A 24,797-nucleotide genomic window follows, 5' to 3' on the forward strand; every position below is an offset into this window, starting at 1 on the left:
TGGATAGTGCAGTGGGAAAGGGGGCTGAGCACGGGCCGCAGCCGGGTAGCACACGTGTCAGGCTCCCGGCTGCGACCCGAGCTTCTAGGTGGAAAAGGGGTATAAGTGTGTATGCATGTGTAAATAAACGTATACTTTCACGGTGTGTGTAGTGTTTTTATTTGGGTATTTCTTTTGTTATGGACGGTTATTTCCCTGCATGCTGGTACATGTGGTTATCCTGTGGATACTGTGGACCTAGGAGAAATAGAGTTATCGACGGTAAGTCTACCATAACTACGTATTTCTCCTCCCACTCTTGCCTCCTGCTTTTTTCTGTGCAGTTGCACTGCTGTCCCATGTTCATTCATTCATTCATCCACCCTCCCAGCTTTTAAATATGCCTCTCTCTCTTTAGAAGCCTGCCACCTTTTCTCCTAACTCTATTATTTTATGCTCTCCTAACTGCTTCCTTTGCCCTTTGAATCAACCCAGCTATCTAGAATGTATCTCTAACAAGCAAGCTTTGCACTTCTTTGGTGGTTTTGCTTTGTTATGCAATTTGCATGTTGTAAATATGTGTATATATGAAGTTGTCTGTTGCTATCCTGTTTATTCCCCCTGCGTTACATAATTTAACTGTTGGGTCTCCCTATGAACAGCAATACAAAACTCCTGTGGTGCCATATGAAAAAAAAATGATAGTTTATTGCTTGTGTAGAGTCGTATGTTCTTTCACCACCATAGTCAATCTAGACTGATTTATGGTAAATCTAGACTAATTTATATTACTGTATGTATTATATATATTACACGTTTCCTATCCGAAAGATGTAAGGTACCTGTAACACAATTATTTGATTTTCAGATCTCTTACAATACATAGGTAAAACGGGATAATACTGATGGAGTGCCTTTCTATTAGAAATCCAGCTCCCGCTGCCAAGTGCATTTGTTGCACCTGACAATGAAACACTTTCAGAGTATATTGTGCATGTGTGATACACTCTGGTGTGTTAGATGAGTTATACATAATGGTGTTGGTCAGTGTTTCTCTCTCTTTGTATAAAATCTGTACTGGATCTCTAGTGAGCTAGTGGGATACAGCATGTTATAATAGCTGTTATATGATGCAATATATACATATGAATGCATCTGTTGGTAATGTGGTGTTAGAATTGGGTAAAATACGATCAAACCAAACTTATGCGATGGTTAGAATAGGGCCATTAAATGAATACCCTCAGGCATATGGACCTCACTTAAGCAGTAGTGAAAAGAGCGCATACCCCCTCTTCCTATGTCTTTTGTTGGAAATTTTGTTTGAAAATGTCCCAGTTCAATATGAAGTGGCTCGAAGGGTATAGTTAGTCTGCTCAACTTTAAATTACATCTTATGTAACAGCACTGTGGGTCAGCACTGATAGATGCGGACATAGTCACTTTAATAAGATAAAATAAGAAGCAGCTAATCTGGAGCCTGATGCAATTTTATAACATTTTCATTTACCCCAGAAGTCAGGAAGATAACAATCAGAATGAAAGGTTGTTAGTAGAACGTGCACAAGTCTGTAAACAAGAGCTGACACTGTGGGGTACTCTAGTACATTTTACCTCTTATGTAAAGTCACATTTATTTTGCAACCATTGTGTATCCCTTCTACTGCTTTGAGGGTTTACAGTTGGGCAAATTTAGGGGTCAGGCCTACAGTTATTACCGATAGTCATGATGCTGGTGGTCACATGACCGACTGTGACATCCTGACTTTTAGAATGCCGACAGAATAATTAATTTACCCCTCCCCTGCCCCCTAACCTAACCCGCCAGCATCCACCGCCTCCAGTTCTGCATAGTGGACTGTTTCTGTGGCAATTATGGCATCTAGAATCCAAATGGTCTCATCTGTAACCAGACTAGATAGAATAATACATAGATGTGCTTGTGTACTTTAAAGTGACTATTTGTGTGTGTGTGTGTGTACGCCTTATGTGCACATCTTATGTAATAAATGAATGAATTTACAATGTTATTATTATATGTATCTACTAGTGTGCTTTTCTACATTTTAGTATATGTTCTAAAAGTAGGTAAATATCATCTTAATCTTTGCCCTCATAATTCCTGTTATATCTTGTGGAAAAGTCAGATAATATGCTTTCATTGTTAGAAATACAATTTTTCTGATTTACTTATCATTATTTCCCGATTTCTATCATTTATAGGAAAAGTCTGTCTTTGTAGGGGTGATAGGGCACTGAGGGGCAGATGTATTAAGCCTGGAGAAGTGATAAAGCAGTGATAAGTGTAAGGTGATAACGCACCAGCCAATCAGCTCCAATATGTAAACTGACAGTTAGGAGCTGACTGGCTGGTGCGTCATCACCTTGCACTTATGACTGCTTTATCACTTCTCCAGGCTTAATACATCTGCCCCACAGTTACAGAAAATGTGACCACTTACTATTCGTTATTTAAGGTTTTAGCAATATATGTTATTATGTGTAGTAAGTCCCAATAAAGATAAAGAAGGTAATGGTTATATGCAAACAATGGGTTATTATATATTTTCTATTCTTTATACAGCCACTTCATTGTCTGCTGGGCAGCTGCTTTGTGGTGGACTTTTTTCTCCAGATTCACTTTCCAACTGGTGTGCTGCAGTGGCGCTGGCTCACGCTCTGCTGGAGAATTCTACCCAGAAAGAACAGCTGCTCAGAGTCCAGCTTGCAACTAGTATTGGTAACCCTCCTGTATCCCTGCTACAGCAGTGTACCAACATCCTGTCACAGGTATGAGCATCTCTGATGTCCTGTAAAATAAGCCCTAGGTTACATAATATTTCTACACAAGTACATTTGGCTCAATCCTATTCATTGCTTGATAATACCTGAGCTGTGCAACTTTTACTTTACTACTTGTATTGTCTGCCAAAGTATATATGTGGATGACGTTTTAAGTAAATGTATATAATGTGTGTGTATAAAAAATTAAACAAGGGCGCACCCTATTGTAATATATCAAGATAGAAGATCTTGATGAAGTCACACTGACGCCTTTAGCGTGTCACGACGAAACACGTTGGCTATTGTTATTGGTGCTGTTATCGGAGATTTCTCTTGTGTTATATCTGTTGATAGGCACTTACTTGTTCATATGTATTGATGTACGTGCATTTTTAACAGTCTATTAAATACGGTACAAGTTTTTGAATATATGCTTTTTCTTCCCTGATACTGTATATGAGGAAAGGATCATCTTCCTTGGATGTTACTGAGTTACGGACCATGGTAGGAATGTGACTTGTTGGTTCAGATAAGCACTTTGATTTACTTATTTTTCTACAGTGCCAATTTGTTCACTTCCTTTATGTGTGTGTTTTTTGCCCACAGTGGAGTTATTTTGATATATTACACTAGGAGGCGCCCTGGGTTTATTTTTTATTCACAGAACTATCTTGGATCGTTTGTAGGATTCCTTTGCAAGGATTGCTGCTTTTAACCCATTAAGTGGTTAAACAGGTATTTGCTGTATATTTATAACAATGCTAATGACCTATTGTAAGTTATTTTCCTCTGATCTTGCAGTAAACAGTAATATTAATATAAATTCCTGTTCCAGATTATCATATGGGCACACTCACTCTTATGTGCAGGCCTCATTTTTAGTAAACTTTTGGGTTCCTGTCAGATAAGCGTGTATCCGTGTTCCTTGTGCTCCTGTACATACCTGTCCCACTACACTTATTACAGTTATTTTTTTCTCTTGCTGTGTCAGTGTTGACATTGTGAACATCGACATTCAGACCATGACATCATTATGCAAACATACCACACCCATGTCACTATGACAGAGAGGTACGCCTGTGTCAGTGATAATAGCTATCTTCTATATTGACCATATGTCATGCAAAGGAGGATGACATATAAAATAATACTGAAGAACGTAGGACTGTACAGTTTACAGCATCTGATCGCAAGTCATCCTTGAAATGTGCTAGCCACGTTTTCTCTGACGTCCTAGGGGATACTGGGGATCTGTACTTTAGTACCATGGGGTATAGACCGGGTCCACTGGAGCCCGACACTTTAAAACCTCTAGTGTGTGTATGTGTGTGCTGGCTCCTCCCCTCTATGCCCCTCCTACCAGCCTCAGTTTAGAACACTGTGCCCAAGGAGCTGGGTGCATTTCTCTTGAGCTCCAGAGAGTTTCCTTTAATTTTTGTTTTAGTTTATTGTTTTCAGGTAGTCCTGGTTGGCAACCAGGCTACCTGCTTCGTGGGCGTTAGAGGGGGGACCGAACCAACCTCCTGAGGGTTAATGGTTCGTAATCCCAGCTGACAGGACACGGAGCTCCTGAGGTGCTGATCACTCATCGTTAGTATGTTTGCCCACGCCAGCAGCTAGCCGCCACCCTTTAACAGATGCTGAAGATCGTGGTGCAGTGAGTGTTACACTGGGGTCCCTGGTGCAGTTTGGCGGCAGGTCGCGCGGCGGTCACGAGCCGCGGTGCCCGCCGTGGACAAAACTGGCTCAGGGCTCATGCTCCGCAGTGTTCACTGCCCCTTAGGGCTTGTCTGTGCTGTTATATATGTGAAATTTACTCATGGCCAGTATAATACTGTGAGGGACCGTGCGCCATTGCAAGGGGCAGTGCTTCCCAGAGCGGGACCAGAGGCAGGAAGGCACCATTTCCTGCTGCTGTGGATCATCAAGGCTGCATGCACACTGCTCCTCCATGGAGCCACGCTGTTACAGACTCCGTACTGGTACCAGGGGGGTCATAGCAGGGGGGAGCACTACAGCGGTAGCACCGCTGCACTTTTATCAGGTATATACATTATTTCACACACTGTGCTGCTCTGTTCTGTGTGCTGGTCTCCGCTCCCCAGTGTCACTCCAGGGGCTATCTAGGGTCTGTGTGGGGGTGTTTTCCAGTGAGCTGCGCTATATTACAGTTGTTTCAAGATGTCTGTGGACATGGTTATTTGTGCTGCTTGTAACTCTACCCCTTCATCAGCAGGGTTTCTCATGTGTGAACAGTGCTCCTTGTCTCCTCAGGGACACAGTTCACAGGCACCTGACTGGCTGGATAATTTTAAAAGCATGATTCAGAATGTTAATTTAGAATTAGCTGCAGCAAAAAAGCAGAGACAGGTGCTAAAACAGTCTATTGATTGATGGCAAAAGCAGCAGATACCAGAAAGGCTTCTAAGCCCCTTCTGTTGGTTTCTCATAAACGCTCACTGCTACAGGTGCTCCAGTCTGATTCTGCTCAGCCTGATGTGGATGATGATGATACGGATGAGGACAGCTCTCTGTCCCCAGAGGTGGGCTGGAGGCCCTCATCTTTGCGGTAAGAGAGGTTCTTCACATACCGGATCAGGAGTCAGAACCAAATGAGGTGTTGTACTTTAATGTTAGACCAAAGACCTCAGCAACTTTTCCTGTGTTCAAAGAGTTAAACTCCCTGGCCAGGGAAGCATGGTTAAACCCTGATAAGAAATGTAAAATTCCTCAGAGGTTTTTAGCTACCTTTCCCCTCCCAGCTGAGGACAGGAAGGTATGGGAAAACCCCCTGTCAGTGGATACGTCTGTGTCCAGACTGTCTAAGAAGTTGGTACTGCCGGTGCCAGGGGCTGTTTCTCTAAAAGAGCCGGCTGGCCGTAAAATTGGGACCACTCTAGAGGCAATTTATACGGCAGCGAGCGTAGCACAGCACCCCACAGTAGTTTGTGGCTGGATTTCCAGGGCAATGGTCAAGTGGTCCTATAATATTATTAATGGATTAGACAATCTGCCCCAGGATGAGATCATTACTCTGCTGCAACACATACAGGATGATGCAAATTTTATGAGCGAGGCTATAAAGGAATTGTGTAAGATAAATGGCCGCACTACTGCTATGGCAATTTTGGCACACAGAGCTCTGTGGTTTCGTCAATGGTCAGCGGATGCGGAGTCCAAAATGAGTGTAGAAAATCTTCCCTTTACAGGTGATGTGTTATTTGGGGACAAATTAAATAAATGGATTTCCCAGGCAACAACTGGTAAGTCTACCCATCTGTCGTCGGCTGCGCCACCTGCTAGACGTTCTTACACAGGACCCTCCTTGCAGTCCTTTCATGCGGCAAGGTTCAGAGGCAGGGGCCGGGGAGTCTCCACCACTCTGAGAGGATCTCGTGGTAAGTCCCGTAAACCTGCAACTGCTGCATCCCTGGACCAGACCACCGGATCCCCTGCCGCTAAGCCTTCCGCGTGACGGCCCCAGCAGCAAGGCAACTTTCAGGTGGGTGCTCACCTTAAACGCACGGGGGCGAAGTCCTGCCGGGACCTTTGGGTGAAGCATCTCATTTCCCAGGGATACTGGCTGAAATTTCAAACATTTCCTCCTCCCAGATTTCTCTAACGTCCTAAGTGGATGCTGGGACTCCGTAAGGACCATGGGGATTAGCGGCTCCGCAGGAGACTGGGCACAACTATAAAGAAAGCTTTTAGAATACTGGTGTGCACTGGCTCCTCCCACTAAGACCCTCCTCCAGACTTCAGTTAGATTCTTGTGCCCGGCTGAGCTGGATGCACACTAGGGGCTCTCCTGAGCACCTAGAAAGAAAGTATATTTAGGATTTTTATTTTACAGTGAGACCTGCTGGCAACAGACTCACTGCAGCGAGGGACTAAGGGGAGAAGAAGCGAACCTACCTAACAGGTGGTAGTTTGGGCTTCTTAGGCTACTGGACACCATTAGCTCCAGAGGGATCGACCGCAGGACCCGACCTTGGTGTTCGTTCCCGGAGCCGCGCCGCCGTCCCCCTTACAGAGCCAGAAGCACGAAGAGGTCCGGAAAATCGGCGGCAGAAGACTTCGGTCTTCACCAAGGTAGCGCACAGCACTGCAGCTGTGCGCCATTGCTCCTCATGTACACCTCACACTCCGGTCACTGATGGGTGCAGGGCGCTGGGGGGGGGGCGCCCTGAGGGCAATATATGACACCTTGGCTGGCAAATCTACATCATATATAGTCCTAGAGGCTATATAGATGTAAAATTACCCCTGCCAGTATTCCAGAAAAAGCGGGAGAAAGTCCGCCGAAAAAGGGGCGGGGCCATCTCCCTCAGCACACTGGCGCTATTTTTTCCTCACAGTTCCGCTGGAAGGAAGCTCCCTGGCTCTCTCCCCTGCAGTCTGAACACTACAGAAGGGTAAAAAAGAGAGGGGTGGCACTAAATTTAGGCGCAGTATAGATAATATATATATATGATATATATAAAAAAGCAGCTATAAGGGAAAACACTCCTTTATAGTGGGATCCCTGTGTTATATAGCGCTCTGGTGTGTGCTGGCATACTCTCTCTCTGTCTCCCCAAAGGGCTTTGTGGGGTCCTGTCCTCTGTCAGAGCATTCCCTGTGTGTCGGTACGGCTGTGTTGACATGTTTGATGTGGAGGCGGAGCAAATGCCTGTAAACGTGATGTCACTCCCTGCGGGGTCGACACCTGAATGGATGGTGCTGTGGAAGGACTTACGCGACCAGTGTCGACTCCTTGCATAAAAGGTTTGACAACATACCTATTGTGGGACAGCCGGCTTCTCAGCCTGTGCCTGCCCAGGCGTCTCAAAAGCCATCAGGGGCTCTAAAACGCCCGCTACCTCAGATGGCAGACACAGATGTCGACACGGATACTGACTCCAGTGTCGACGACGATGAGACTAATGTAACTTCCAGTAGGGCCACACGTTACATGATTGAGGCAATGAAAAATGTGTTGCACATTTCTGATGTTACCCCCGGTACCACAAAAAAGGGTATTATGTTTGGAGAGAAAAAACTACCAGTAGCTTTTCCTCCATCTGAAGAGTTAAATGAAGTGTGTGAAGAAGCGTGGGCTTTCCCTGATAAAAAGCTGGTCATTTCTAAGAGGTTACTAATGGCGTACCCTTTCACGCTGGGAAACATCCCCTAGGGTGGATAAAGCGCTCACACGCTTGTCAAAGAAGGTGGCACTACCGTCTCCGGATACGGCCGCCCTGAAGGAATCTGCTGATAGAAAGCAGGAGGCTATCCTGAAATTTATATATACACACACAGGTGTTATACTGAGACCGGCTATTGCTTCAGCCTGGATGTGCAGTGCTGCTGCTGCGTGGTCAGATTCCCTGTCAGAAAATATAGATACCCTAGACAGGGACACTATATTGCTAAACGTAGAGCATATAAAAGACGCACTTTTATACATGAGGGATGCACAGAGGGATATTTGCCGGCTGGCATCCAAAATTAGTGCAATGTCCATTTCTGCCAGGAGAGGGTTATGGACTCGGCAGTGGACAGGAGATGCAGATTCCAAACGACACATGGAAGTTCTGCCTTATAAGGGTGAGGATTTGTTCGGGGATGGTCTCTCGGACCTCGTTTCCACAGCAACAGCTGGGAAGTCTACATTTTTACCCCATGTTCCCTCACAACCAAAGAAAGCACTGTATTATCAGGTACAGTCCTTTCGGCCCAATAGGGGCAAGCGGGTTAAAGGCGCGTCCTTTCTGCCCAGAGGCAGAGGTAGGGGAAAAAAGCTGCAGCATACAGCCAGTTCCCAGGAGCAAAAGTCCTCTCCCGCTTCCTCTAAGTCCACAGCATGACGCTGGGGCTTCACAGGCGGAGCCAGGTACGGTGGGGGCCCGTCTCAAATATTTCAGCAATCAGTGGGCTCGCTCACGGGTGGATCCCTGGATCCTTCAAGTAGTATCTCAGGGGTACAAGCTGGAATTCGAGACGTCTTCCCCCCGCCGTTTCCTCAAATCTGCCTTGCCAACCACTCCCTCAGGCAGGGAGGCAGTGTTACAGGCAATTCACAAGCTGTATTCACAACAATTGATAGTAAAGGTGCCCCTACTTCAACAAGGAAGGGGTTACTATTCCACAATGTTTGTGGTACCGAAACCGGACGGTTCGGTGAGACCCATTTTAAATTTTAAATCCTTGAACACATATATAAAAAAATTCAAGTTCAAGATGGAATCGCTCAGGGCGGTTATTGCAAGCCTGGACGAGGGGGATTACATGGTATCACTGGACATCAAGGATGCTTACCTGCATGTCCCCATTTACCATCCTCACCAGGAGTACCTCAGATTTGTGGTACAGGATTGTCATTACCAATTCCAGACGTTGCCGTTCGGTCTATCCACGGCTCCGAGGGTCTTTACCAAGGTAATGGCCGAAATGATGATACTCCTTCGAAAGAAGGGAGTTTTAATTATCCCGTACTTTGACGATCTCCTGATAAAGGCGAGGTCCAGAGAGCAGTTGTTGGTCGGGGTAGCACTATCTCGGGAAGTGCTACAACAGCACGGCTGGATTCTAAACATTCCAAAGTCACAGCTGGTCCCTACGACACGTCTGCTGTTCCTAGGGATGGTTCTGGACACAGAACAGAGAAAAGTGTTTCTCCCGGAGGAGAAGGCCAAGGAGCTGTCATCTCTAGTCAGAGGCCTCCTAAAACCAAAACAGGTGTCGGTGCATCACTGCACGCGGATCCTGGGAAAGATGGTAGCTTCCTACGAAGCGATTCCATTCGGCAGGTTTCATGCAAGAACATTTCAGTGGGACCTGTTGGACAAGTGGTCCGGATCGCATCTTCAGATGCATCGTCTGATAACCCTGTCTCCGAGGCCAAGGGTGTCTCTGCTGTGGTGGCTGCAGAGTGCTCATCTTCAAGAGGGCCGCAGATTCGGCATACAGGACTGGGTCCTGGTGACCACGGATGCCAGCCTTCGAGGCTGGGGAGCAGTCACACAGGGAAGAAACTTCCAAGGACTATGGTCAAGTCAGGAGACTTCCCTGCACATAAATATTCTGGAACTGAGGGCCATTTACAATGCCCTAAGTCAGGCAAAACCCCTGCTTCAAAACCAGCCGGTACTGATCCAGTCAGACAACATCACGGCGGTCGCCCATGTAAATTGACAGGGCGGCACGAGAAGCAGGACGGCAATGGCAGAAGCCACAAGGATTCTCCGATGGGCGGAAAATCACGTGTTAGCACTGTCAGCAGTGTTCATTCCGGGAGTGGACAACTGGGAAGCAGACTTCCTCAGCAGGCACGACCTCCACCCGGGAGAGTGGGGACTTCATCCAGAAGTCTTTCAACTGATTGTAAACCGTTGGAAAAAGCCACAGGTGGACATGATGGCGTCCCGCCTAAACAAAAAGCTAGAAAAATATTGCGCCAGGTCGAGAGACCCGCAGGCGATAGCTGTGGATGCTCTAGTGACACCGTGGGTGTACCGATCGGTTTATGTGTTCCCTCCTCTTCCTCTCATACCAAAGGTACTGAGGATAATAAGGAGAAGAGGAGTAAGAACTATACTCATTGTTCCGGATTGGCCAAGAAGAGCTTGGTACCCGGAACTTCAAGAAATGATGTCAGAGGACCCATGGCCTCTACCGCTCAGACGAGACCTGCTGCAGCAGGGGCCCTGTCTGTTCCAAGACTTACCGCGGCTACGTTTGACGGCATGGCGGTTGAACACCGGATCCTGAAGGAAAAGGGCATTCCGGAGGAAGTCATTCCTACGCTGATTAAAGCTAGGAAAGAAGTAACCGCAAACCATTATCACCGCATATGGCGAAAATATGTTGCGTGGTGTGAGGCCAGGAAGGCCCCAACGGAGGAATTTCAGCTGGGCCGTTTCCTGCACTTCCTACAGTCAGGGGTGACTATGGGCCTTAAATTGGGTTCCATTAAGGTCCAGATTTCGGCTCTATCGATTTTCTTCCAGAGAGAACTGGCTTCACTACCTGAAGTTCAGACTTTTGTTAAGGGAGTGCTGCATATTCAGCTCCCTTTTGTGCCTCCAGTGGTACCTTGGGATCTCAACGTGGTGTTGGATTTCCTAAAGTCACATTGGTTTGAGCCACTGAAAACCGTGGATTTGAAATATCTCACGTGGAAAGTGGTCATGTTGTTGGCCTTGGCTTCGGCCAGGCGTGTATCAGAATTGGCGGCTTTGTCATGTAAAAGCCCTTATCTGATTTTCCATATGGATAGGGCAGAATTGAGGACTCGTCCCCAGTTTCTCCCCAAAGTGGTATCAGCTTTTCATCTGAACCAACCTATCGTGGTGCCTGAGGCTGCAAATGACTTGGAGGCTTCCAAGTTGTTGGATGTAGTCAGGGCCCTGAAAATCTATGTTTCCAGGACAGCTGGAGTCAGAAAGACTGACTCGCTCTTTATCCTGTATGCGCCCAACAAGTTGGGTGCACCTGCTTCAAAGCAGACTATTGCTCGCTGGATCTGTAGTACGATTCAGCTTGCACATTCTGCGGCTGGACTGCCGCATCCTAAATCAGTAAAAGCCCATTCCACGAGGAAGGTGGGCTCTTCTTGGGCGGCTGCCCGAGGGGTCTCGGCTCTTCAACTTTGCCGAGCAGCTACTTGGTCGGGGTCAAACACATTTGCTAAATACTACAAGTTTGACACCCTGGCTGAGGAGGACCTAGAGTTTGCCCATTCGGTGCTGCAGAGTCATCCGCACTCTCCCGCCAGTTTGGGAGCTTTGGTATAATCCCCATGGTCCTTACGGAGTCCCAGCATCCACTTAGGACGTTAGAGAAAATAAGAATTTACTCACCGGTAATTATATTTCTTGTAGTCCGTAGTGGATGCTGGGCGCCCATCCCAAGTGCGGATTGTCTGCAATACTTGTATATAGTTATTGCTTAACTAAAGGGTTATTGTTGAGCCATCTGTTGAGAGGCTCAGTTGTGGTCATACTGTTAACTGGGTATTGTATCACGAGTTATACGGTGTGATTGGTGTGGCTGGTATGAGTCTTACCCGGGATTCAAAATCCTTCCTTATTGTGTCAGCTCTTCCGGGCACAGTATCCTAACTGAAGTCTGGAGGAGGGTCTTAGTGGGAGGAGCCAGTGCACACCAGTAGTCTAAAAACTTTCTTTATAGTTGTGCCCAGTCTTCTGCGGAGCCGCTAATCCCCATGGTCCTTACGGAGTCCCAGCATCCACTACGGACTACGAGAAATAGAATTACCGGTGAGTAAATTCTTATTTTTTCAAATCGGGCTTCCCAGTTTTGCCGGCTGCAAAAGTTACCTTGCAAGAGGCAATTCAAAACCTTTTGCGGACAGGGGTGGTGGTTCCAGTACCTCCTCCGTTACACAAATGGGGTTTTTACTCCAGTCTTTTTGTTGTTCCAAAAACGGACAGTTCAGTTCGACCCATCTTAAACATGAAGTCTCTAAACCCGTATCTGCGGGTGTTCAAATTCAAGATGGAATCCCTGCGGGCAGTGGTGTCCGGTCTGGAGGAGGGGGAATTCTTGGTGTCCCTAGATGTCAAGGATGCTTACCTACACATTCCCATGTAGCCTCCTCATCAGGCTTACCTCAGGTTTACTATCTTGGATGACCATTTCCAGTTTCAGGCCTTGCCCTTTAGCCTGTCCACAGCTCCGAGGGTCTTCACCAAAGTCATGGCGGAGATGATGATGCAACTCTGCAGCATGGGAGTCAACATAGTCCCCTACTTGGACGATCTACTGATAAAGGCTATGTCCAGCACAGCATCGATCTGACGACTCGTCTGCTTACAGATCATTGGTGGATTCTAAACTTCCAGAAATCTCACCTGGAACCAACCCAACGTCTCCAATTCCTGGGAATGATACTGGATACAGTGTCTTAAAAGGTGTTTCTTCCAATGGACAAGGCCTTGGCTATCCAGGCTATGGTCCGCTCAGTGCTCCGTCCTCACAAGGTATCCATACATCTTTGCATACGTATGCTGGGCAAGATGGTTGCTGCTTACAAGACAATCCAATACGGCAGATTTCATGCCCGGCCATTTCAGCTGGATCTGCTGGCCAAATGGTCGGGGTCTCACCTTCACATGCATCAGGAAGTGACCTTATCTCCGAAAGCCCGGATTTCTCTATTATGGTGGCTACAAATTCCTCACCTGGTAGAAGGCAGGAATTTCAATATCCAATAGTGGATTCTACTGACAAAGGATTCCAGCCTCCGGGGTTGGGGGGCTGTGACCCAAGGGATCCAGTTCCAGGGGATATGGTCAAGTCACGAATCTACTCTGCCGATAAATGTTCTGGAACTCGGGGCAATTTACAGTGCCCTTCTGCAAGCTTCCCATCTCCTGAAGGATCAGGTGATCCAAGTTCAATCGGACAATGCCACGGTGGTGGCGTACATAAACCGACAAGGGGGAACAAGAAGCAGAGCAGCAATTTGAGAAGTGTCAAAAATCCTCCCCTGGGCGGAAGCCAACGCAAGGGCCATCTCTGCCATATTCATTCCAGGAGTGGAGAACTAGGAGGCGGATTTCCTCAGCAGGCACAACCTCCATCCGGGGGAATGGGGCTTACATCCCCAGGTGTTTCAACAGTTAATTCACCGGTTGGGCTGTCCGCAGATAGACCTGATGGCTTCTCGTCTCAACAAGAAGCTATGCTGTTACTGTTCCAGAACGTAGGATCGGCAGGCTGTAGCAGTGCATGCGTTGACAACGCCTTGGAAGTACCAGTTTGTCTACCTGTTCCCTCCTCTACCGCTAATCCCAAGGGTTCTAAAAAGACCTAAGAAAGAAAAGTGTTCAAGCAATTCTAATTGCCCCGGATTGGCCTCGACGGGCGTGGTACTTTGACTTCTTGACCATGTCTCTGGAGGATCCCTGGCCTCTACTACTCCAAAAGGATCTTTTTCAGCAAGGTCCATTCACCTATCCAGACTTACAGTGGCTACGTTTGATGGCTTGGAAGTTGAGAGGGAGATTCTAATTAGAAAAGGTCTTCACTCCCGGGTTATTTCCACCATGGTCCAGGCCAGGAAGATGATGACGTCAAAACATTATCATCGTATCTGGAAAAAGTATGTTTCCTGGTGTGAAAGTAGAAAGGTGTCTCCTGTGGAATTTAGAATCGGTCACTTTCTACTTTTTCTAGAAGCGGGAGTGGATATGAGCCCTACGTTTAGGCTCCATCAAAGTCCAGATTTCGGCGCTCTCTATTTTCTTCCATAAACAACTTGCCATGTTGCCGGAAGTACAAACTTTCTTAAAAGGAGTGCTTCATATGCAGCCGCCCTTCGTGCCTCCCACGGCTCCGTGGGATCTCAATGTGGTTCTGTTCTTTCTTCAATCGGACTGGTTTGAACTATTGCATACGGTGGAGTTAAAATTTCTCACCTGTAAAATGGTGATGCTTTTAGCATTGACGTCTGCAAGACGTGTCTCTGAATTGGGGGCCTTATCCTGTAAGAGCCCATATTTGGTTTTTCAAGACAGGGCGGAACTGAGGACCCGTCCTCAGTTTTTGGCAAAAGTGGTTTCAGCTTTTCATGTCAACCAACTCATTGTGGTTCCAGTGTTGACGCTTCCATTGGGCCAGAGTCCTTGGATGTAGTGAGGGCTCTGAAGATTTATGTTAAGAGGACGGCTCGTCATCGGAAATTTGATTCGCTGTTTGTCCTTTATGATGCCACCAAGATTGGACGTCCGACTTCCAAGCAATCCATTGCTCATTGGCCCAGGTTGACCATTCAACATGCCTATACTTCGGCGGCTCTGCCTTTGCCGACGTCTATTCAGGTCCACTCGATGAGATCGGTGGGCTCTTCCTGGGCGGCTGCCCAGGGTGTCTCGGCCTTGCAGTTATGCAAGGCTGCTACTTGGTCTGGTTCGAACATTTTTGTGAAATTCTGTCGGTTCGACACCTTGGTCAAGGGTGACCTTCAGTTTGGTCAGGTGGTTTTACAGGGGTCTCAGCACTCTCCCACCCGTTTGGGAGCTTTGGGACTTCCCCATGGTACTAAAGTACAGATCCCCAGTATACACTAGAATGTTAGAGAAAATAGGAATTTAATACCTACCGGTAATTCCTTTTCTCGTAGTCCTTAGTGGATACTGGGCGCCCGCCTCAGTGCTTCGATTCCTGCATACGTTTTGGTTGGCCCCCTGTTGCGGTCTCGTTATGTTGTTGGGATAGCTGTGCTATCCTGGTTGGGTTGGTATTGCTATCCTCTGTTCTGGTTAGCGTCCTCCTTTTGGTTATGGTTGTGTGTTGACTTGTTGCCTCACAGCTGTTGTATTTATTCCTTCTCTCGTGGTATCTCCTCGGGCACAGTTTTCCAAGACTGAGTCGGTAGGAGGGGCATAGAGGGGAGGAGCTAGCACACACATACACACACTAAAGGTTTTAAAGTGCCAGGTTCCAGTGGATCCGATCTATACGCCATGGTACTAAAGTACAGATCCCCAGTATCCACAACTGACTACAAGAAAAGGAATTACCAGTAGGTAATAAATTCCTATTATTCTTTTTTTTATTTTTTTATTTGGAAAGTACTTGGTCCATCTATCTATCTATCTATCTATCTATCTATCTATCTATCTATCTATCTATCTATCTATCTATCTATCTATCTATCTATCTATCTATCCATCCTTTTCCAGTCAATGTCATCTGACAGCCTGTTGTGGGGTTTTAATTATCATTCTTAATGACGCATTTTATTAGATTTGAATACTTCAAAGATTAATTCTATGAAGTTATGATTGCAGTAGAGGCGAATGCAGTCCTTAAAACCCTTACTATTGTAAGAAACTCTTGAAACATCGAGGGAGTCCCTTTTTTTTTTTTTTTTTTTGCAGGATAGGTCCCTATACAATGTACATTGCTTGCACTAAACACATTCAACAAAATAACCTGTGTACATGTATTAAATTTGTGACATATGATTTGCAGGGGGATAAGATCGACAGACGGGTATGTATATGTTGGCACTGCTTGCTGCCACTGCAGGGCTTCTTTTTTCTCTTGCTGTTTTCTTGTGGGTTTTGTTTAACCTTTAACACTGCTTTGAAGTGATTCTTGATCACGTTTCTCTGTTGCTGTGGTATTCCCATTCGCAGAACATTTTAGGGTGCTGGGGCTCATCACTGGTGCTTGTTACATAAAGGAATTAGCATGACAACTCCACATTTCTAGAGTCTCCTGTCTTCTCAGAATACAATGAGAATGACATGACACTAAAAGTTTTTGATTTAAAGATGCAGCTCCAAAACAGTGGATGGTGCAATGGCATCTTTAAAGCATGAACCTTTCATCTTGATTTCCATTTCTTCTGCTCTGTTTTTTGCTGGAGCAGGAATGTCACTTTTCATATGCCCTCCCTATCTTTATTGTAATACTCACTCTTAGTTGAATATAAATCCCACCTCTCATGCCAGCACTTGTCTGAGTGGTCTGTATGTGAACTACTGTGATTATGATCACATTTAGGGTAACTGTCTAGTAATGGTTAGCTTGCTACATCTCGGCACTAGGGTCATGAGTTCCATTCCAACCGGGACCCTTTGTGTGTGGAGTTTGTATGCCGTGCCTCCCCCCATATTTTTGTGTGGTTCCTGCAACCACTTTAGTTCCCTTCTACAGTCCAAAACATACTATTGGCTATTGTCAAAATTTAATACAAGTATGTGTGTGTACATGTATTAGGGAACTTAGGTTGTGAGCTCCACTTGGGCAGACTCTTGATGTGAGTGACCAAATATTCCCAGTAAAATGCTGTGTAATACTTGTGCACTATAAATAATTGTTAATAAACATATTACTGGTGTAACAATCCTCGTCACCATTTGGACAGCCTCTTTTGTCCTAAATAAGAACAAAAGCTCATTTATAACACTCTGAAAACATTTCTGACCATAGTGCAAGTATTTCCCATATCAATCATTGATTCATTCCTTTTGATGAACTATATCAGTGATTGCGGTGAGCGAAAAAAATTGTGGGTCCCAGGGACCCATTAGGTAAAAAAAATTGGGGTCCTATTCCACAATTTCTGGGTCCCATCACAAATTATAGGGGATGAGGGCAGGCAGCAGTTGGGACAGTGGTGGGGGCAGGTAGCATTTGGGGTAAAGAGGTTTAAGGGCAAGCAGCAGCTGGGGTAGAACTGGGGGTAGAGGCAGGGAGAAGTTGGGATAAAGGGGGGTAAGGGCAGGCAGTGCTGGAGTTAAGTGTAGAGGGAGGGGGCTAGTGTCAAGTAGTGCTGTGTTTAGGTAGAGGGAAAGGGTAAATAGCAGCTGGGGCAGTACTGGATGGCAAGGAGGGTTATAGGGACAAACAGTACTGGGGGTAGGAATAGAGTAAGGGTGGATAGCAACCGAGGCAGTACTGGTGACAAGGAGGGGGCTATCTGCATGCAGTGCTGGGGTTAGATAGAGGGAAAGGGTAAATAGCAGCTGGGACAGTACTGGATGGCAAGGAGGGTTACAGGGGCAAACAGTACTGGGGATAGGGAGAGGGTAAGAGTATATAGTAATTGTGGCAGTACTGCTGACAAGGATCGGGCTATCTGCAGGCAGTGCTGAGGTAACGGAGTGGGTAGGGGTAGATAGCAGCTACTGGGTTTAGAATTGGGCACCAGAAAAAGAGTGGTCTCTTGTGCGCGCGCCTACGGGAACCTCTGAAGAAATGGATCCTCCCTGGGCAGGCAGCGTCTTCAGTCAGTATTCATGTAGGAGATCACCTGGATGGAAGCTGCCTGTTTGTATAGGAATATAACCAATGCATCATCAAACAAAGGTTCACCCAGACTCGTGCTCCCTGCGTCATTTCCTGCCCCCTGAATCTACTCCAACCTCTTGGGTCTCTCCAGCCCCCTACCTTTCCAGCCTCCTTTCCCTTGTGTCAAGGTAGCATCTGGGTCCTTTCCACAAAGTGAAAATAGACACAATCCTGTCATTCCACACCTCCCTCTCCTGTGTCCCTCTGCCTTCCCCCTCACTCTGTGCCTCTCTGCATTCCCCCCTCTGTGCCTCTCTGCTTCCCAACTCTGTGCCTCTCACCTTCCTCCTCCTGTGTGCCTCTCTGCGCCCCCCCCCCGTTGCTTCACTGCGTCCCCCCCCCCTCTGTGCCTCTTGGCGTTCCTCCCCCCTCTGTGCCTCTTGGCGTTCCTCCCCCCTCTGTGCCTCTCTGCGTTCCTCCCCCCTTCTGTGCCTCTCTGCGTTCCTCCCCCCTCTGTGCCTCTCTGCGTTCCTCCCCCCCTCTGTGCCTCTCTGCGTTCCTCCCCCCCTCTGTGCCTCTCTGCGTTCCTCCCCCCCTCTGTGCCTCTCTGCGTTCCTCCCCCCCTGTGTGCCTCTCTGCGTTCCTCCCCCCCTCTGTGCCTCTCTGCGTTCCTCCCCCCCTCTGTGCCTCTCTGCGTTCTCCCCCCCCCCCTGTGCCTCTCTGCGTTTCCCCCCTCTGTGCCTCTCTGCGTTTCCCCCCTCTGTGCCTCTCTGCGTTTCCCCCCTCTGTGCCTCTCTGCGTTTCCCCCCTCTGTGCCTCTCTGCGTTTCCCCCCTCTGTGCCTCTCTGCGTTTCCCCCCTCTGTGCCTCTCTGCGTTTCCCCCCTCTGTGCCTCTCTGCGTTTCCCCCCTCTGTGCCTCTCTGCGTTTCCCCCCTCTGTGCCTCTCTGCGTTTCCCCCCCCCCTCTGTGCCTCTCTGCGTTTCCCCCCCCCTCTGTGCCTCTCCGCGTTTCCCCCCTCTGTGCCTCTCCGCGTTTCCCCCCTCTGTGCCTCTCCGCGTTTCCCTCCTCTGTGCCTCTCTGCGTTTCCCCCCTCTGTGCCTCTCTGCGTTTCCCCCCTCTGTGCCTCTCTGCGTTTCCCCCCTCTGTGCCTCTCTGCGTTTCCCCCCTCTGTGCCTCTCTGCGTTTCCCCCCTCTGTGCCTCTCTGCATTTCCCCCCTCTGTGCCTCTCTGCATTTCCCCCCTCTGTGCCTCTCTGCATCCCCCCCTCTGTGCCTCTCGGCATCCCCCTCCTCTGTGCCTCTCGGCATCCCCCTCCTCTGTGCCTCTCTGCGTTCGCTCCCCTCTGTGCCTCTCTGCGTTCGCTCCCCTCTGTGCCTCTCTGCGTTCGCTCCCCTCTGTGCCTCTCTGCCCCCCCCCTCTGTGCCTCTCTGCCCCCCCCCCCCTCTGTGCCTCTCTGCGTTTCCCCCCTCCTCTGTGCCTCTCTGCGTTTCCCCCCTCCTCTGTGCCTCTCTGCGTTTCCCCCCTCCTCTGTGCCTCTCTGCGTTTCCCCCCTCCTCTGTGCCTCTCTGCGTTTCCCCCCTCCTCTGTGCCTCTCTGCGTTCCCCCCTCCTCTGTGCCTCTCTGCGTCCCCCCCCCTCTGTGCCTCTCTGCATCCCCCCCCCTCTGTGCCTCTCTGCATTCTCTCCCTCTGTGCCTCTCTGCGTTCCCTCCCTCTGTGCCTCTCTGCGTTCCCTCCCTCTGTGCCTCTCTGCGTTCCCTCCCTCTGCGCCCCCCTCTGTGCCTCTCTGCGCCCCCCCCTCTGTGACTCTCTGCGCTCCCCTCTGTGCCTCTCTGCGCCCCCTCCCCCTCTGTGCTTCTCTGCACCCCTCCCTCTCTGCTCCCACCTCTGTGCCTCTCTGCGCCCCCCCTGTGCCTCTCTGCGTTCCCCATCCTGTGCCTCTCTGCGTTCCCCATCCTGTGCCTCTCTGCGTTCCCCATCCTGTGCCTCTCTGCGTTCCCCATCCTGTGCCTCTCTGCGTTCCCCATCCTGTGCCTCTCTGCGTTCCCCATCCTGTGCCTCTCTGCGTTCCCCATCCTGTGCCTCTCTGCGTTCCCCATCCTGTGCCTCTCTGCGTTCCCCATCCTGTGCCTCTCTGCGTTCCCCATCCTGTGCCTCTCTGCGTTCCCCATCCTGTGCCTCTCTGCGTTCCCCATCCTGTGCCTCTCTGCGTTCCCCATCCTGTGCCTCTCTGCGTTCCCCATCCTGTGCCTCTCTGCGTTCCCCACCTCTGTGCCTCTCTGCGTTTCCCCCCTCTGTGCCTCTCTGCGTCCCCATCCATCTGTGCTTCTCTGCGTCCCCCCCTCTGTGCCTCTCTGCGTTTCCCCCCTCTCTGCGCCTCTCTGCGTTTCCCCCCCTCTGTGCCTCTCTGCGTTTCCCCCCCTCTGTGCCTCTCTGCGTCCCCCCCTCTGTGCCTCTCTGCGTCCCCCCCCTCTGTGCCTCTCTGCGTCCCCCCCCTCTGTGCCTCTCTGCGTCCCCCCCTCTGTGCCTCTCTGCGTCCCCCCTGTGCCTCTCTACGCCACCAAGTGCCTCTCTGCGCCCCCCCCTCTGTGCCTCTCTGCGCCCCCCCCTCTGTGCCTCTCTGCGCCCCCCCTCCCCGTGCCTCTCTGCGCCCCCCCTCTGTGCCTCTGCCCCCCCTTCTGTGCCTCTCTGCGAGTCCCCCCCTCTGTGCCTCTCTGCGCCCCCCCCCCCTCTGTGCCTCTCTGCGTCCCCCCCCTCTGTGCCTCTCTGCGTTCCTCCCCCCTCTGTGCCTCTCTGCGTTCCTCCCCCCTCTGTGCCTCTCTGCGTTCCCCCCCTCTGTGCCTCTCTGCGTTCCCCCCCTCTGTGCCTCTCTGCGTTCCCCCCCTCTGTGCCTCTCTGCGTTCCCCCCCTCTGTGCCTCTCTGCGTTCCCCCCCTCTGTGCCTCTCTGCGTTCCTCCCCCCCTCTGTGCCTCTCTGCGTCCCTTCCCCCGTGCGGTGGTGCCATGCAGCTCAGGAGCTGTGCTCACTCTAGCCACAGCTTATGGGGCATGCTGGCCAGGATGCAGGGTGTGAGGGGTGACAGCCTCGGGATCGGGTGTCTGGGGCAGGCGGCTGCGGACACTGTGTGCGGGGAGCAGCCCAGGGTCTGCACCTCCCCTAAGCACGCAGAGTGTGACAGTGGCCAGGCGGCAGCTATTGGCAGTGGGTACAGGACGCACAGGGCGGAGCGCAGTCGCTGGTTCTCCCGCTGCAGCTTCCCGGCGCACAGCTCCAGCAGCAGTTCCTCCATGCGCTGCCGATCCCTGCACCCCTCCGTGCCTCTTTGCATTCCCCCTTCGGCACACACACCACTTACCTGGCCCTTCAGTTCAGAGTCCAGCTGCCGAAACACTAGGGAAGGGAACACCGCAGCCGCGGGAACACTCAGCCCCCACCCCACCGCCGCGGGATTGGCTGCGGGCGGATCGCGTCCTGGGGACCCACCTAGTTTCAAAATGTGAGTCCCAAGTCCTCAAAAGTGAGTACAATACGCGGCATAGCGCGTTTTTGCGATCGCTGCTATATTAATAGACACACTAGCGCAGAGGTTTCCAAACATGGCCCTCGAGGCACCCCAACGGTCCAGGTTTTAAATGTATCCATGCTTGGCCACAGGGAACTTAATTAGCAGCTAAGTCAATTTGATTTAACCATTTGTGCTGAGCTGTGGATATATCTAAATCCTGGACTGTTGGGGTGTCTTGTGGACCGCGTTTGGGAACCTCTGCACTAGCAGGTTTTCCCTGTTGTGTTTAATAATATGTGGTACATTGATCTGAAAAGATACTTTTCACTAGCCTACAGTATAGAGTGTATAGTACACCAAATAACAAGCACACAGAACATATCCCCTCATTTGTATGTAATGCGAGCATTAATATAATAGAGATTGATGAAGATGATGAAATAAGGTAAGTATTTGAGTAAAATAGCTAGCTTAAAAACCTAAATGTATACAGAAAGTTGGATATTTATACTCCCTCATAATTTTCTATTGAGGTGTGTGTGACGCCACAGTCTTCCTGCAACAATATGATAAGGCCCCACATTTGGAGAGTCATAATTCTTCCTCTGTCTAATTACAGATGTGTCCACTTACATCTAGCCTCCCTGCATGTTAAACAGCCCTTCTGGTCATGCCATGCTGTGACGTGACTTTGTAGTACCGAGCATCTTTTCTTGCAACTTTTTCTCTTAAAATGCATCTCATTTGAAAAATGATACAACTAGGACGCATATGCAACATTCCGCATACAATTTTAATCAGTAAAGTCGGCTTGTGCGTTGAATGGGTTGCATTTTCTGGAAAAAAAAGAGAAGGTGCACGAGACCTGTTAGCTCACTCACGGCAGGCATTTCGTCGTCTCCTGCTATCAATATTCCTGTGATCTGGTTATATAATTAATTGGGCACACTCTGCCTGAGCAGGAGGTATAGATTGTATACATTAAGATGCTCAGATCCTAGTCAAATACATGTTGAAAATGAAAGTAATAGCTGCATTTCAGTAATAATGTTGACTATTGCTACATAATTTATTGAGGAAGGGCATGCCAACAGAACGGGTGGTGGCTTGGTAACAATTAAGTGGAATTTAATATATTTAAGGAATGAAGCCCAAAATTACAGAAACATTTTGTGAAAAAATTAAACCTCAGGAATGCCAGATAATCTTGTACCTGTTATTGCTTGTTTTACTGAATTAGGAATTTGTACACCTTGGGGTCTATACAATTGATTCTACAAGTTGGAAAAATGGCTTTTTCCGACTTTTGTAGGTTGAATCTGGCTTCGACCTATTTAAATTTGCAGTTCTCCCGACTTGTTGGAATACACGTGGATCGACGGATTAGCCATGGAGCCACGTGTTCTGTCGGATTTGCGGGCATTTCTGACAGGTTTTTGGGACGTTTTCAAAAACGGACTAAACCTGGCGGAAATGCCTGCAAATTGAATGCTGACGTGTCGGATCCTCTCTGTCGGTGAGGATCTGACACTAATTGAATACACCCCTTTAAGCAGATGACTTCTAGCTTATTTGTTTGTTTTATAAATGGCACGCCGTAAATATACCGGCTGTTGGGATCCCAGTGTTCAGGATACAGACGCCGGAATCCTGACAGACGGTAAAATGTTGCTGGCCGCAATCCTGACCGTAGCCCCATATTCCTACTTGCGTGGTGGATCCACACCACCACCCGAGTGGGAATATAACTGTCGGTATACTGACAGCCGGCTTTCAATCTGCCGGTCTACCATCTGAGTTCCGTATAAATGAAAGTGTTTGTTGTAACTCCAAGGTGTGTCATAGGGATCCTTACCTGTGGTTAACCTACTACTGGATTGGTTGTTTTGTGAAGATTGTTTTGTGTATTAACAAATATGTAATACTGGTTTTCTAAATGTGAATGTTTTGTGTTAACTGGGTTTAGTAACCACGTTTGGACCTCATTGTTTTTCTGTACTTTGATATTCCTCAAAAGATCCATTAGATTTCCAGATGGACTGTCTTACCATAAACGTTTCTAGAGTATATTTTAAAAAATTGCAGGTACATCTGGAAAGTATCTATGAGATAAATAAAGAAGGTTCAGTCATGTTCCACAATCATTCTGCAGGCATGCTTATATTGAATGTTAAGACTTTTGGCATATAAATTGTATGGGCATATAGTTTTTTTTATTGGTGTCAGTAGTGATCCCCCCATATACAGTAGTTGAACTTCTTAACTGGCCCTGCAAATCTCAAACTATGGCTGTACAACAGATGTTACCTTCCTAGAACCCAGTTGCTCCTGAGTGTTTAGTTTCTATGCTCTCATGTGGTGCTTGTAGTTGGAGATTATTTGTCGGCTTAAATCTGTACAAATGTTCATTGATTGTCTCCGTTTTCTGCAGGGTAGTAAAGTACAGAGCAGAGTCGGGCTGTTAATGTTGCTGTGTACTTGGTTAACCAGCTGTCCCATTGCGGTCACACATTTCCTTCACAATGCAGCTAATGTGCCTTTTGTATCCTTTTATTTTTGTATGCGTTCAGAGAACTGCACATGTTCTAATGTGGAGCCAATTACCGTAACATTTTATAACCTTCGTGGTATCATGAAAAAGTTTATTGTATAAAAACACAAAACAAAATAAGGAAAAAAAAACATACAATTTTAGTCACATTGTAATATTTTATTAGAGGCTGGTTTCTACAAATAGACGTACTGTAAAATATAATATTTGTAAAGCAGTGGCGGATAAACTGAATGGTTGCCCAGGGTCCCAAAACACTTGTAAGTGGGTTCCCGCACATCTACATCACCAGCATCAGACTGTGGCGGTAAGGGGTGTGGGGTGGGTTGGGGGCTGCAATAGGTGGTATTCTCAGAAAGTGAATGAGGAGCCGAGTTGTAGGTGTAAAGAGGAGGACCATGGGTGTGCGTTTTCATGGCACTTTTGAAAGAGTGAGTTCCAGAGGATGGGAGCCGCACAGGAGAAACATTGGATTCAGGAGTTGGAGGATATAATCGATGCATAGGGAGAGCATCAATCTTTAAGAATTGGCAGTGGCACAGCCAATAAAATATTTTAAAAAAATATTACCAATAATACCAATAAATAATAATAATAATAATACCAATAAAATATTATTGTTTTGTTGAAAACTAGCAAATTCTAAATCTGCTGTCAGACTTTTTGCTTAAGTTTCCCCCCCCGACAACTTTCAGCTTAATTTACAAAAAAATAAATATTGGTCTGTATCAGTCCAGACAAACAAAAAACAAACCTAAAGTCCCCACTAAAAGTTGTAAATAGACACCTAAACACAGGTTCTAGCTCTTATTGCTTTATAATTACAGCCTCAAAAAAAATGCTTCATCATTCATAATCTTGTTGAGTAAGCAGAAAATTACTTTATTTTGAGCCCTGAATGTTTTTGGTTTTTTTGCTACTGCACTTCAAAAATTATAAATAAAAAAAAAATCACCACGAACGCAACTCTAGGTAATGTTCTCACAGGAACTAAAGGAGTTTGATATTTTAGGACCTTGATGGTGTCTACTTGGGTAGTTAACTACACTGCTAGCATAGTAAAATAATATTGTCTTTTGGAGATATAGGCAGCCGAATTCCAGATGAATCTGTACGCAACAATTTTTTTTGCCTACTTTGGTCTGATACTGTGAATCCAGCAAAAGTATGTAAGTCTTAGGACTCCAATTTTGTTAAATCAGCACAAAAGTTGTACAGACATGTGCCCT

The 24,797-nt window shown here is 47.9% G+C and overlaps 1 protein-coding gene across 4 annotated transcripts in view; it reads left to right on the forward strand.

Moving 5' to 3' along the window:
- The window catches only part of USO1 (USO1 vesicle transport factor), a 285,018-nt gene that overhangs the window by 162,529 nt on the left and 97,692 nt on the right, over positions 1-24,797 (forward strand). For 2 of the 4 annotated variants that reach the window (XM_063916925.1, XM_063916933.1), the window contains 3 exons: positions 2,564-2,769; positions 15,748-15,768; positions 23,449-23,559. In XM_063916925.1, the coding sequence (XP_063772995.1) occupies positions 2,564-2,769; positions 15,748-15,768; positions 23,449-23,559 (338 nt within the window). The remainder of the gene's footprint in view (positions 1-2,563; positions 2,770-15,747; positions 15,769-23,448; positions 23,560-24,797) is intronic. The other 2 variants (XM_063916940.1, XM_063916949.1) reach the window with 1 other exon arrangement.

This window comes from Pseudophryne corroboree, chromosome 1, assembly GCF_028390025.1.
Source record: "Pseudophryne corroboree isolate aPseCor3 chromosome 1, aPseCor3.hap2, whole genome shotgun sequence".
NCBI lineage: Eukaryota > Metazoa > Chordata > Amphibia > Anura > Myobatrachidae > Pseudophryne > Pseudophryne corroboree.